Below are 16,217 nucleotides of genomic sequence, written 5' to 3'. Positions count from 1 at the left end.
GTGACTGGGTGTATTGATACACCATCCAAAGTGTAATTAATAACTTCACCAAGTTGAAAGGGATATTCAATACCTCTGGTTGTTTTAGCAAGGCTACTTAAAAATCAAGAACCTTGGCTTGTATATACATAACAAACATGAGATTTTGGTGCCCTTCTTTGCAAGGCATTGGAAAACCTGCCTGGTCTTTGTGTTTGAAATTCAAGCCTCAACTGAGTTATCCTACAGATAATTGTATGTGTGGGGTACAGAGACGAGGTAGTCATTCAAAATTCATGTCAACCCTCCTGCTGTGTTCCGGTCGAATTCTGGGGTAAAACACTGGGGTAAAACACTGGGGTTAAACACCAAGGTGAAAACACTGGGGTAAAACACTGGGGTAAAACACTGGGGTTAAACACCAAGGTGAAAACACTGGGGTAAAACACTGGGGTTAAACACTGGGGTTAAACACCAAGGTGAAAACACTGGGGTAAAACACTGGGGTAAAACACTGGGGTTAAACATCAAGGTGAAAACACTGGGGTAAAACACTGGGGTTAAACACCAAGGTGAAAACACTGGGGTAAAACACTGGGGTTAAACACTGGGGTTAAACATCAAGGTGAAAACACTGGGGTAAAACACTGGGGTAAAACACTGGGGTTAAACACCAAGGTGAAAACACTGGGGTAAAACACTGGGGTAAAACACTGGGGTTTAAACACCAAGGTGAAAACACTGGGGTAAAACACTGGGGTTAAACACCAAGGTGAAAACACTGGGGTAAAACACAGGGGTAATACACTGGGGTAAAGTTCTGTCTAAAAAAATGGAGTTAATTTAATCTGACTGTCATAAGGTTCCATGACTTTGTCCACACAGGGCATCTGAACACACAAAACACATTTTGATGATTTTCATGACATTTTAGGTGTTTTATTTAAGTTTTTTTAAAGCCTGCGGAGTTCCCGGTCAAAAATGACCAGTCATTAGAAATGAATGGGTGAGACTACAATTAGTGTATAAAATTGAGTTCAGGCACATGCCCATTCATCCGATGGACACACTTCTTCTCCCAGACCCCCAGATGCATGTGTGTTTGAGCAAACACACATACACACACACACACACACCTCACTCCCCTTCTTGGCTTCCATGGCAACCCCCACGGGAACCCTTTCCCTAATAGAATCTTTCCCCCACAGGAACCACGCCTATTGGCTTTCTCACAAACAATAGCAACATTGTTTCAATAATATATATCACTTTTCTCTCAGCTCTGGTATATAAAGCTTATTTGAGGCCTTGCTCACAATTAATTCTGTGGCAGCACAATGACCAAACGATATACTGTATATGTGAGGCTCTTGATCATATCTTTGATCGTGACACTGGTTTAGGAGGAGAGAGGCCAGGAAACTGACAGTGAAGATGCATTAGAGGAGGTCCTTGTTAAACTTTGACAAAAAAGTAGTCTATGATAAATAGTACAATATGTTTCATCTGAGTATTTGTTTGTTATTGTCAAAATAATCCATACATTTTTTTTTTTTACTCAAAAACGAGTTCAATGAGCTCAGGTCAATGAGGCCTACAGGCCAAAAATAGCAAATAGAAGTTCAAAACTTGTAATGTTCACAAGAACATAAGTTGATAAAAAGATGTAACACAACATTAGGTGACAAAATATGTATTAGTATGGATTTATAATCAGCTATAATGGGGCGGTCATTTTGGACCGGGAACACGGAATGACTTAACATGAAACGAACACAACAGGAGGGTTAAACATTATTATTAGAGTCCACACAACTTACTATGTGAATTGTTAAGCACTTTTCTTTGTTACACCTGATCATATATAGTCTTTCCCTAACAAGACATTACAGCTTTTATTTGTTTTTATGAATTTGTAAAAAATCTTACAAACATAATTTGACTTTGACATTAATCGGGAATTGTGTGTAGGTCCGTGAAAAAAAAAAATATATATATATTTTTTTTAGAGATTTGAAATTCAGGCTGTAACAAAAAACAATGTGGAAAAAGTTTGAATACTTTCTGAACCCTTTATGGAGGGTTCTACCGAAAATCCTTTTATCGTTGAAGGTTTCTTCCTAGAACCGTCTATGAACGTTTCTAGCAGCCTTTCAATGTCATTCTTTATGACAATATTTACATATATCATAAGGCCTTTATATAAAGGTCTAGTTATACCCAAACACAGTGGTGTTAAGAATCTGCTGATTTTACAGGCCCCATATCAGGCCTGCAAGTCACATTATGCTGACTTGCAAAGTGATGTGTAATTCCTACTGGAATCCAGCCAGAGTGAGAATATCTAACATCTGGAACTTTTAATAAGTTGTAACCTTCATTCAGAATGACTGTCAGGGTCGGACAGATTTAGTAAGGAGAATAAATCATCTAAACTAGAACAACGAAAACACATTTTAGTAACAGGTGCCATAACTCCAACTACTAACAGATTGGATTATTTTAGAAAAATATATGTTATTTATCTTTGTGGAACATAAGAGTTAATCAACCAATCTACTTTTTTTTTTTCTTCTAAAAAATCAGTTAAGAATATATTCTGTTTTACAATGACGGCCTGGGAACAGTTGGTTAACTTGCCTTGTTCAGGGGGCAGAACAACAGATTTTTACCTTGTCAGCCCGGGGATTCGATCTTGCAATCTTTCAGGTACTAGTCCAACGCTCTAACAACGAGACTACCTGCCTCTAACCACGAGACTACCTGCCGCCGCGAGTAGCAAAAACACAGATATTGAAAGAAAACAATTCTGAAAAGTCACCCTGCAACAGTGCTGAGAAATGTGACAATGAGGATGTGGTTAGAGGGTTTTTACTCTAAACAAACTATTAAAAAATGACACAATCACACTCAACACTGGTTATTAAACACCAAGATTGGGATTATTGGACACGGCTGAGTGTTAAACTTGATTTAACTTCTAAATCAACACTATAAATGTTTACACTGGAAAATGGCAAAGCTTTTTTTTTCTCGTAAAAGTGTAGAAGCTGTCGGTTCGAGAGCCGATGCTCCGGTACCGTTTTCCACATGGAAACAGAATAAACAGGTGCCGATGTGTGTCATGACCAGCCTTTCAAAGCACTTCATAATTACAGATGTGAGTGCTACAGGGTAATAGTCATTGTGGCAGGTTACCTTGGGAACAGGGACAATGGTGGTCAGCTTGAAACCTGTTGGGATTACAACCTGGGAGAGATTGACACCGGTGTTACCGTTGAAAGCAGCACTACAGTAGATTGTTAGTGCGGTGTAGATTTAATAGGTGTTTCACCCTCCATGGTTAACACTATATGTGAGCCTACAGGTTAGATAATACCATGCAGTGATTATAAGGGAATGAATGAAATGCGCAGGTGCTCTCACAAGTAATGGTGAAGGGCATTGACATATCACAATGGTGAAGGGGCATTGACATATCACAAAGGTGAAGGGCATATCACAATGGTGAAGGGGCATTGGCATATCACAAAGGTGAAGGGCATTGACATATCACAATGGTGAAGGGCATTGACATATCACAAAGGTGAAGGGCATTGACATATCACAATGGTGAAGGGCATTGACATATCACAATGGTGAAGGGCATTGGCATATCACAAAGGTGAAGGGCATTGACATATCACAATGGTGAAGGGGCATTGACATATAACAATGGTGAAGGGCCATTGACATATCACAATGGTGAAGGGCATTGACATATTGACATGACATATCACAATGGTGAAGGGGCATTGACATATAACAATGGTGAAGGGCATTGACATATCACAATGGTGAAGGGCATTGACATATCACAATGGTGAAGGGGCATTGACATATCACAATGGTGAAGGGCATTGACATATCACAATGGTGAAGGGGCATTGACATATCACAATGGTGAAGGGGCATTGACATATCACAAGGTGAAGGGGCATTGACATATCACAATGGTGACATATCACAATGGTGAAGGGGCATTGACATATCACAATGGTGGGGCATTGACATATCACAAAGGTGAAGGACATATCACAAAGGTGAAGGGCATTGGCATATCACAATGGTGAAGGGCATTGACATATCACAAAGGTGAAGGGCATTGACATATCACAATGGTGAAGGGCATTGGCATATCACAATGGTGAAGGGCATAGGCATATCACAAAGGTGAAGGGCATATCACAATGGTGAAGGGCATTGACATATCACAATGGTGAAGGGCATATCACAATGGTGAAGGGCATTGACATATCACAATGGTGAAGGGCATTATATATATCACAATATATATTGACATATCACAAGGTGAAGGGCATATCACAATGGTGAAGGGGCATTGACATATCACAAAGGTGAAGGGCATTGGCATATCACAAAGGTGAAGGGCATATCACATGGTTGACATATCACAAAGGTGAAGGGCATTGGCATATCACAAAGGTGAAGGGCATATCACAATGGTGAAGGGACATTGACATATCACAATGGTGAAGGGCATATCACAATGGTGAAGGGACATTGACATATCACAATGGTGAAGGGACATTGACATATCACAATGGTGAAGGGCATTGGCATATCACAATCACAATGGTGAAGGGGCATTGACATATCACAATGGTGAAGGGGCATTGACATATCACAATGGTGAAGGGGCATTGACATATCACAATGGTGAAGGGCATTGACATATCACAATGGTGAAGGGGCATTGACATATCACAATGGTGAAGGGCATTGACATATCACAATGGTGAAGGGCATTGACATATCACAATGGTGAAGGGCATTGACATATCACAATGGTGAAGGGGCATTGCCATATCACAATGGTGAAGGGGCATTGACATATCACAATGGTGAAGGGGCATTGACATATCACAATGGTGAAGGGGCATTGACATATCACAATGGTGAAGGGCATTGACATATCACAATGGTGAAGGGGCATTGACATATCACAATGGTGAAGGGGCATTGACATATCACAAAGGTGAAGGACATATCACAAAGGTGAAGGGCATTGGCATATCACAATGGTGAAGGGACATTGACATATCACAATGGTGAAGGGACATTGACATATCACAATGGTGAAGGGCATTGGCATATCACAATGGTGAAGGGGCATTGACATATCACAATGGTGAAGGGGCATTGACATATCACAATGGTGAAGGGCATTGGCATATCACAATGGTGAAGGGCATATCACAAAGGTGAAGGGCATTGGCATATCACAATGGTGAAGGGGCATTGACATATCACAATGGTGAAGGGGCATTGACATATAACAATGGTGAAGGGCATTGACATATCACAATGGTGAAGGGGCATTGACATATCACAATGGTGAAGGGGCATTGACATATCACAATGGTGAAGGGGCATTGACATATCACAAAGGTGAAGGACATATCACAAAGGTGAAGGGCATTGGCATATCACAATGGTGAAGGGCATTGACATATCACAAAGGTGAAGGGGCATTGACATATCACAATGGTGAAGGGCATTGGCATATCACAATGGTGAAGGGCATAGGCATATCACAAAGGTGAAGGGCATATCACAATGGTGAAGGGCATTGACATATCACAATGGTGAAGGGCATATCACAATGGTGAAGGGCATTGACATATCACAATGGTGAAAGGCATTATATATATATATATATATTGACATATCACAAAGGTGAAGGGCATATCACAATGGTGAAGGGGCATTGACATATCACAAAGGTGAAGGGCATTGGCATATCACAAAGGTGAAGGGCATTGACATATCACAAAGGTGAAGGGCATTGGCATATCACAAAGGTGAAGGGCATATCACAATGGTGAAGGGACATTGACATATCACAATGGTGAAGGGCATATCACAATGGTGAAGGGACATTGACATATCACAATGGTGAAGGGACATTGACATATCACAATGGTGAAGGGCATTGGCATATCACAATGGTGAAGGGGCATTGACATATCACAATGGTGAAGGGGCATTGACATATCACAATGGTGAAGGGGCATTGACATATCACAATGGTGAAGGGCATTGACATATCACAATGGTGAAGGGGCATTGACATATCACAATGGTGAAGGGCATTGACATATCACAATGGTGAAGGGCATTGACATATCACAATGGTGAAGGGCATTGACATATCACAATGGTGAAGGGGCATTGCCATATCACAATGGTGAAGGGGCATTGACATATCACAATGGTGAAGGGGCATTGACATATCACAATGGTGAAGGGGCATTGACATATCACAATGGTGAAGGGCATTGACATATCACAATGGTGAAGGGGCATTGACATATCACAATGGTGAAGGACATTGACATATCACAATGGTGAAGGGCATTGACATATCACAATGGTGAAGGGCATTGACATATCACAATGGTGAAAGGCATTATATATATATATATATTGACATATCACAAAGGTGAAGGGCATTGCCATATCACAATGGTGAAGGGGCATTGACATATCACAATGGTGAAGGGGCATTGACATATCACAATGGTGAAGGGGCATTGACATATCACAAAGGTGAAGGGGCATTGACATATCACAATGGTGAAGGGGCATTGACATATCACAATGGTGAAGGGCATTGACATATCACAATGGTGAAGGGGCATTGACATATCACAAAGGTGAAGGGCATTGGCATATCACAAAGGTGAAGGGCATTGACATATCACAAAGGTGAAGGGCATTGGCATATCACAAAGGTGAAGGGCATATCACAATGGTGAAGGGACATTGACATATCACAATGGTGAAGGGCATATCACAATGGTGAAGGGACATTGACATATCACAATGGTGAAGGGACATTGACATATCACAATGGTGAAGGGCATTGGCATATCACAATGGTGAAGGGGCATTGACATATCACAATGGTGAAGGGGCATTGACATATCACAATGGTGAAGGGGCATTGACATATCACAATGGTGAAGGGCATTGACATATCACAATGGTGAAGGGGCATTGACATATCACAATGGTGAAGGGCATTGACATATCACAATGGTGAAGGGCATTGACATATCACAATGGTGAAGGGCATTGACATATCACAATGGTGAAGGGGCATTGACATATCACAAAGGTGAAGGGCATTGACATATCACAATGGTGAAGGGCATTGGCATATCACAAAGGTGAAGGGCATTGACATATCACAAAGGTGAAGGGCATTGGCATATCACAAAGGTGAAGGGCATATCACAATGGTGAAGGGACATTGACATATCACAATGGTGAAGGGCATATCACAATGGTGAAGGGACATTGACATATCACAATGGTGAAGGGACATTGACATATCACAATGGTGAAGGGCATTGGCATATCACAATGGTGAAGGGGCATTGACATATCACAAAGGTGAAGGGCATTGGCATATCACAAAGGTGAAGGGCATTGACATATCACAAAGGTGAAGGGCATTGGCATATCACAAAGGTGAAGGGCATATCACAATGGTGAAGGGACATTGACATATCACAATGGTGAAGGGCATATCACAATGGTGAAGGGACATTGACATATCACAATGGTGAAGGGACATTGACATATCACAATGGTGAAGGGCATTGGCATATCACAATGGTGAAGGGGCATTGACATATCACAATGGTGAAGGGGCATTGACATATCACAATGGTGAAGGGGCATTGACATATCACAATGGTGAAGGGCATTGACATATCACAATGGTGAAGGGGCATTGACATATCACAATGGTGAAGGGCATTGACATATCACAATGGTGAAGGGCATTGACATATCACAATGGTGAAGGGCATTGACATATCACAATGGTGAAGGGGCATTGCCATATCACAATGGTGAAGGGGCATTGACATATCACAATGGTGAAGGGGCATTGACATATCACAATGGTGAAGGGGCATTGACATATCACAATGGTGAAGGGCATTGACATATCACAATGGTGAAGGGGCATTGACATATCACAATGGTGAAGGACATTGACATATCACAATGGTGAAGGGCATTGACATATCACAATGGTGAAGGGCATTGACATATCACAATGGTGAAAGGCATTATATATATATATATATTGACATATCACAAAGGTGAAGGGCATTGCCATATCACAATGGTGAAGGGGCATTGACATATCACAATGGTGAAGGGGCATTGACATATCACAATGGTGAAGGGCCATTGACATATCACAAAGGTGAAGGGGCATTGACATATCACAATGGTGAAGGGCATTGACATATCACAATGGTGAAGGGCATTGACATATCACAATGGTGAAGGGGCATTGACATATCACAAAGGTGAAGGGCATTGGCATATCACAAAGGTGAAGGGCATTGACATATCACAAAGGTGAAGGGCATTGGCATATCACAAAGGTGAAGGGCATATCACAATGGTGAAGGGACATTGACATATCACAATGGTGAAGGGCATATCACAATGGTGAAGGGACATTGACATATCACAATGGTGAAGGGACATTGACATATCACAATGGTGAAGGGCATTGGCATATCACAATGGTGAAGGGGCATTGACATATCACAATGGTGAAGGGGCATTGACATATCACAATGGTGAAGGGGCATTGACATATCACAATGGTGAAGGGGCATTGACATATCACAATGGTGAAGGGCATTGACATATCACAATGGTGAAGGGCATTGACATATCACAATGGTGAAGGGCATTGACATATCACAATGGTGAAGGGGCATTGACATATCACAAAGGTGAAGGGCATTGACATATCACAATGGTGAAGGGCATTGACATATCACAATGGTGAAGGGCATTGACATATCACAATGGTGAAAGGCATTGACATATCACAATGGTGAAGGGGCATTGACATATCACAATGGTGAAGGGGCATTGGCATATCACAATGGTGAAGGGGCATTGACATATCACAAAGGTGAAGGGCATTGACATATCACAATGGTGAAGGACATTGACATATCACAATGGTGAAGGACATTGACATATTGACTGTGTCTCAAATGGCATCATTTTCCCTTTATAGTAGGGTAGTGCACTACTTTTGACCAGGTCCCATAGGGTAGTGCACATAGGGTAGTGCACTACTTTTGACCAGGTCCCATAGGGTAGTGCACATAGGGTAGTGCACTACTTTTGATCAGGTCCCATAGGGTAGTGCACATAGGGTAGTGCACTACTTTTGACCAGGTCCCATAGGGTAGTGCACATAGGGTAGTGCACTACTTTTGACCAGGTCCCAAAGGGTAGTACACATAGGGTAGTGCACTACTTTTGACCAGGTCCCATAGGGTAGTGCACATAGGGTAGTGCACTACTTTTGACCAGGTCCCATAGGGTAGTGCACATAGGGTAGTGTAGTACTTTTGACCAGGTCCCATAGGGTAGTGCACTACTTTTGACCAGGTCCCATAGGGTAGTGCACATAGGGTAGTGCACTACTTTTGACCAGGTCCCATAGGGTAGTGCACATAGGGTAGTGTAGTACTTTTGACCAGGTCCCATAGGGTAGTGCACAACAGAAGGAATAGGGTGTCATTTGGGACTGAGATGTACTGTATGATGCATGTCAGGGAGAGGATCCATAAATAATGGATCTGTGTGGCCATTCATCTCCATTCACAAAGCAGGAAGAAGTGTCCTGCAACACATCTCAAGCCAGAACACACACATACAGTATATCACACATATCACAGACCAGAATCACCATCCCAGTCAGAGCCCTGCTCTTACCAAGATGAGGTTTATTAGCAACAGCCGAAGAACCGTGACAGACAGACAGACAGACAGACAGACAGACAGACAGACAGACAGACAGACAGACAGACAGACAGACAGACAGACAGACAGACAGACAGACAGACAGACAGAGACAGACAGACAGACAGACAGACAGACAGACAGACAGACAGACAGACAGACAGACAGATAGAGACAGACAGAGACATAGAGTGACAGACAGACAGATAGAGAGACCGATAGAGACATAGAGAGACAGACAGAGGTAGAGACAGAGACATAGAGACAGACAAAGTCATCTCTGTATAACCATATAGAGACAGACAGAGACATAGAGAGACAGACAGAGTCATCTCTGTATAACCATATAGAGACAGACAGACAGACAGAGTCATCTCTGTATAACCATATAGAGACAGACAGACAGACAGAGTCATCTCTGTATAACCATATAGAGACAGACACACAGACAGAGTCATCTCTGTATAACCATATAGAGACAGACAGAGTAATCTCTGTATAACCATATAGAGACGGACAGACAGACAGAGTCATCTCTGTATAACCATATAGAGACAGACAGAGTAATCTCTGTATAACCATATAGAGACAGACAGAGTCATCTCTGTATAACCATATAGAGACAGACAGAGTAATCTCTGTATAACCATGTAGAGACGGACAGACAGACAGAGTCATCTCTGTATAACCATATAGAGACAGACAGAGTAATCTCTGTATAACCATATAGAGACGGACAGACAGACAGAGTCATCTCTGTATAACCATATAGAGACAGACAGAGACAGAGTAATCTCTGTATAACCATATAGAGACGGACAGACAGACAGAGTCATCTCTGTATAACCATATTAGTATAGGTTGAAACAGGCTGTTTAAAGGGGTTTATGGAGAAGATTGACCATTATTCCTAGCAGCCTCAGTACAGAGCCATGGACGCAAGGCAGAGTGTGTGTGTGTGTGTGTGTGTGTGTGTGTGTGTGTGTGTGTGTGTGTGTGTGTGTGTGTGTGTGTGTGTGTGTGTGTGTGTGTGTGTGTGTGTGTGTGTGTGTGTGTGTGTGTGTGTGTGTGTGTGTGTGTTTGAGAGTAAGTGTGCGTGTGTTCTCACCAAAGCCAACAAGCAGCCATATTAATTACAGTAGCACCATATGTGGTGGATTAGTAGTTAGCGTGGGGGGTCAGGAAGAAAATGACAAAGATTAGGTGTCCTCAGACAGCGATAGATGATTCAGGGAGATTAACGATATAAAGGACAGATTACGACCCAGTGAAGGGGAGAGGGAGGAGGTAAAGTTATGCAACAGCACAAGTTTAATTGTTTTATTTATTTAACGAGGCAAGTCAGTTAAAAACAAATTCTTATGTACAATGACGGCCCTGCCCCGACCAAACCCTCCACTAACCCGGACACAGCTGGGCCAATTGTGCGCCACACTATGAGACTCCCAATCACGGACGGTTGTGATATAGCCCAGGATCGAACCAGGGTCTGTAGTGACACCTCTAGCACTGAGATGCAGAGCCTTAGACCGCTGTGATACCGTCTGGAATCGAACCAGGTACCTTAGACCGCTGTGATACCGCCTGGAATGGAACCAGGGTCTGTAGTACCTTAGACCGCTGTGATACAGCCTGGAATGGAACCAGGGTCTGTAGTACCTTAGACCGCTGTGATACAGCCTGGAATGGAACCAGGATCTGTAGTACCTTAGACCGCTGTGATACCGTCTGGAATCGAACCAGGGTCTGTAGTACCTCAGACCACTGTGATACAGCCTGGAATGGAACCAGGGTCTGTAGTGACACCTCTAGCACTGAGATGCAGTGTCTTAGACCGCCGCACCACTCTAGAGGCCCTCATTACAAGAGTGTAAGGTAGAAGCCAAGTGCACTAACTAGAAAATGGCAGTAACTGTAGTAGATAGAGAATGAGTGCTTCCCCAATGGAACCCTATAGTCTATACTCTATACCCTAAACCCTATACCTGAAACCCTATACCCTATACCCTAAACCCTATACCATAAACCCTATACCATAAACCCTATACCCTATACCATAAACCCTATACCCTCCACTATAAACCCTAAACCATAAACCCTATACCATAAACCCTAAACCCTATACCATAAACCATACACCCTAAACCCTATACCCTAAACCATATACCCTATACCCTAAACCCAAAACCCTAAACCATATACCCTAAACGCTATACCCTAAACCCTAAACCCTGCACTATAAACCCTATACCCTAAACCCTGTACCCTAAACCCTAAACCCTATACCCTAAACCCTATACCCTAAACCCTAAACCCTAAACCCTAAAACCCAAACCCTATACCCTATACCATATACCATATACCATAAACCCTATACCCTACACTATAAACCCTATACCCTAAACCCTATACCCTAAACCCTAAACCCTATACCCTAAACCCCAAACCCTATACCCTATACCATATACCCTATACCATAAACCCTATACCCTACACTATAAACCCTATACCCTAAACCCTATACCCTAAACCCTAAACCCTGTACCCTAAACCCTAAACCCTATACCCTATACCTTATACCCTAAACCCTATACCATATACCCTAAACCCCAAACCCTATACCATATACCCTATACCATAAACCCTATACCCTATACCATAAACCCTATACCCTACACTATAAACCCTATACCCTAAACCCTATACCCTAAACCCTATACCCTAAACACTATACCCTAAACCCCAAACCCTATACCCTATACCCTATACCATAAACCCTACACTATAAACCCTATACCCTAAACCCTATACCCTAAACCCTAAACCCTATACCCTATACCCTATACCCTATACATTATACCATAAACCCTATACCCTCCTACTATTGAGTTGCACCCCCCCATCCCCCCTTTTTGCCATCAGAACAGTGCTTCCCACAGTTGGCTGTATGTCCTTTGGGTGGTGGACCATTCTTGATACACAGGAAACTGAAAAACCCAGCAGCGTTGCAGTTCTTGATACACACAGGAAACTGAAAAACCCAGCAGTGTTGCAGTTCTTGATACACACAGGAAACTGAAAAACCCAGCAGTGTTGCAGTTCTTGATACACACAGGAAACTGAAAAACCCAGCAGCGTTGCAGTTCTTGATTCACTCAAACCGGTGCGCCTGGCACCTACTACCAAACCCAGTTCAAAGACACTTCAATATGTTGTCTTGCCCATTCACCCTCTGAATGGCACACAAACACAATCCATGTCTCAATTGTCTCAAGGCTTAAAAAATCCATCTTTAACCAGGTCTCCTCCCCTTCATCTACACTGATTGAAGCGACATCAATAAGGGATCGTAGCTTTCACCTGGATTCACCTGATCAGTCTATGTCCTGGAAAGAGTTGTAATGTTGTGTACACACTGTGTAGAGTTTAATTTGGGACCTTGTCCTGCAGATCTGCAATCCTCCAAATCTCCCAGACCATATGGGGATATGATGGGAAATGAAAAAACATGAAAATTGATCCCTGCATGTGCACCTGAATCAGGGTAGGATAGGGTAGGGTAGAGTACGGTAGGGTAGGGTAGGATAGTGTTGGGTAGTGTAGGGTATATTAGGGTGGGGTAGAGTAGGCTAGGGTATGGTTTTGGTAGTGTAGGGTAGTGTAGGGTAGGGTAGGGTAGGGTAGGGTAGGGTAGGGTAGGGTAGGATAGGGCAGGGCATGGTAGAGTAGGGTAGGGTAGTGTAGGGCAGGGTAGGGTAGGGCGGGGTAGGGTAGGGTAGGGTAGGGTAGTGTAGGGTAGGGCAGGGTAGAGTAGGGTAGATTATGGTTGGGAAGGGTTGGGTAGTGTAGGGTAGGGTAGATTAGGGTAGGAAGGGTTGGGTAGTGTAGGGTAGGCTAGGATTAGGTAGTGTAGGGTAGGGTATATTGGGGTAGGGAAGGGAAGGGTTTGTTAGTGTAGGGTAGGGTAGGGTAGGGTAGAGTAGGGTAGGAAAGAGTTGGGTAGTGTAAAGTAGGGTGGATTAGGGTAGGGTAGGGTTTGGTAGTGTAGGGTAGGGTTTGGTAGTGTAGGGTAGGGTGGATTAGGGTAAGATCGATTAGGGTAGGGTATGGTTGGGTAGTGTAGGGTACTGGTGGGTAGTCGATGGTAGGGTACTGTAGGGTAGGGTAGTGTATGTTAGTGTAGGGTACTGTAGGTTAGTGTAGTGTAGGTTAGTGTAGTATAGTGTAGAGTAGAGTAGTGTAGAGTAGTGTAGGATTGGGTAGGGTAGGACAGTGTAGGGTAGGGTAGTGTAGGGAAGGGTACTGAAGTGGTCAAAAGTAGTGCACTCTATAGGGAAGAGGGTGGCATTTGGGATGCATCCTAGAACAAGGGAAATCAGGAATGATCTAGGACCTAACCCTATTTAACTGATTATATATAAGAGTCTAAACATCAGAATAAATAGTGAATACTTCCTGAACCCTATAGCCAGGCGACTATATCGGCCGGTCCCAAATTGCACCACATTCCCTATATAATGCACTACTTCTGACTAGGGTCCCATGGGCTCAGGTGAAAAATGGTGCCCTACAGAGATCTTACATTGAGCAAGGTTTGCTACAAGCAGGAAAATAATCATGCAGCAACAGGAAATGTGAATTAATGTAAGTTACAAGCCTCAGAAGGCTTTTTAAACCTCAAATACACTACACATTTTACACGTGTTGCTTTGCAGGAACGTTATCCTGTAACAAGGTGATCAAATGAAGATCCTACATCTGCATATAGGGAATATGGTGCAATTATCAATAAACAATCCCTTTTAGTTAATACCTACAATCACACTCTCCAATGATTCATTTGACAGTCCTTTTAAACCCATAGTTGTTTATATATTATAGAGATAGTGTATTATATTATAGAGATAGTGTATTATATTATAGAGATAGTGTATTATAATATATGCCATTTAGCTGACGCTTTTATCCAAAGCGACTTACAGTCATGTGTGCATACATTCTACGTATGGGTGGTCCCGGGGATCGAACCCACTACCCTGGCGTTACAAGCGCCATGCTCTACCAACTGAGCTACAGAAGGACCACTATTACCACTATTATATTTCATGATGTGGATTCTGGTCTATCTGAGCTTCAAGAAAAGGAAAGTACCATGGCCTATTCTACTCTATATCAACCCAGCATCACGTTCAGATAATAACTCTGATCACACTCCCGACTGGTTCACTCACAGACATTTAAATACAGGGTGTGTCTACTGTCTATTCCATCCCATTTTTATCTATTGAATAACGTTAATATTCGGATTACACTAGAGGGAAATTACTATGGCCGGTGAAGAAGGGTTGACTGAACTGTGTGTATAGATAAACATTTTACTAAATGCAATTCTCATTTCTTATTACGGAGCTCTACAGTGCGACCATTTTAATCGCATATGCGCCTAAATATTTTTGCTGGAATTTTAATTTAGGAGCACCAGTGCGCATAGAAGCATTAAGGATTCTAGCTTTAACAAATCAAATACTTTTTTTTATTGTGCTCCTAAATGTCATTGTGTGCGCCTACATTTTTTCAATTTAGGCGCACACGTGCTCCTAGTAAAACCTGCCAGTTTAGAGCCCTGCTATATTCTGTTCCCAGGCCCAGGAATGTACCATATGATTGGAACTAATGATTTAATAGTGCAGTCATAAAAACCAAAGTTTAATTAACATTTTTTTTTCCAAATACAAACACACATTTGCACCTTGACGGCACAGTCATTAAAGCTCAAGTTGTTTGTGATATAGCAATCAATACAGATAATTGTATTGGACCAGGTCTATAACCCAGTTGACTAAATACATTATGAATCGAAAATTCCGATGATAATAAAATCCACCTTACCGATTCTAAGGACTTGCTGCCAACTCAGCCAAAACTCTGCCATCAAGTAAAGCAGCGAAAACAACAGTCCCTTCCTTTTCGCCATGGTACTCGCTCCAAAATAAAAATGAACATTGATGTCTGCCTTTTCTTTCTTTCTGCTTTTAATTCATGCTGATATCTTGCCACTTCTCCGTATCCGTATCAAACAGAAATCGACATCCGACCCACAGTTTTCCTCTTATACATTATTGTTGAGAGAAATAAAAACACGACTTTTCTCCTTTTGGAATAGTTCCTTATAAAACTCAGAATGAGACCCGTTTTCCAATTCTAGAATATCATTTGTGTTAGCAGTTTTTGACTCCCCATTTCAGATAGTCCCGAAAACAATGTATCTCCTCTTTCATCGTTGGCAGCGTATACTTGGAACAGTGCTGCGAGCGTCTCCCCTGTGCGCACACTCAATTGAGGGCACCGCCAAGCCGGTGTTGATCCGCAAACATGGATAC

General features: G+C 42.4%; 1 protein-coding gene across 1 annotated transcript in view; it reads right to left on the bottom strand.

The window, feature by feature from the left end:
* Positions 1 to 16,217, bottom strand: part of LOC118379933 (glutamate receptor ionotropic, kainate 1) — a 162,374-nt gene that overhangs the window by 145,953 nt on the left and 204 nt on the right. Inside the window, exon 1 of the mRNA XM_052468700.1 lies at positions 15,727 to 16,217. This exon is cut by the window's right edge and continues 204 nt beyond it. Coding sequence (XP_052324660.1) covers positions 15,727 to 15,811 — 85 coding nt within the window. The 5' untranslated portion in view covers positions 15,812 to 16,217. The remainder of the gene's footprint in view (positions 1 to 15,726) is intronic.

Source organism: Oncorhynchus keta, chromosome 18, assembly GCF_023373465.1.
Source record: "Oncorhynchus keta strain PuntledgeMale-10-30-2019 chromosome 18, Oket_V2, whole genome shotgun sequence".
NCBI classification, from domain to species: Eukaryota; Metazoa; Chordata; class Actinopteri; order Salmoniformes; family Salmonidae; genus Oncorhynchus; species Oncorhynchus keta.
This window is presented reverse-complemented; position numbering and strand designations above follow the sequence as displayed.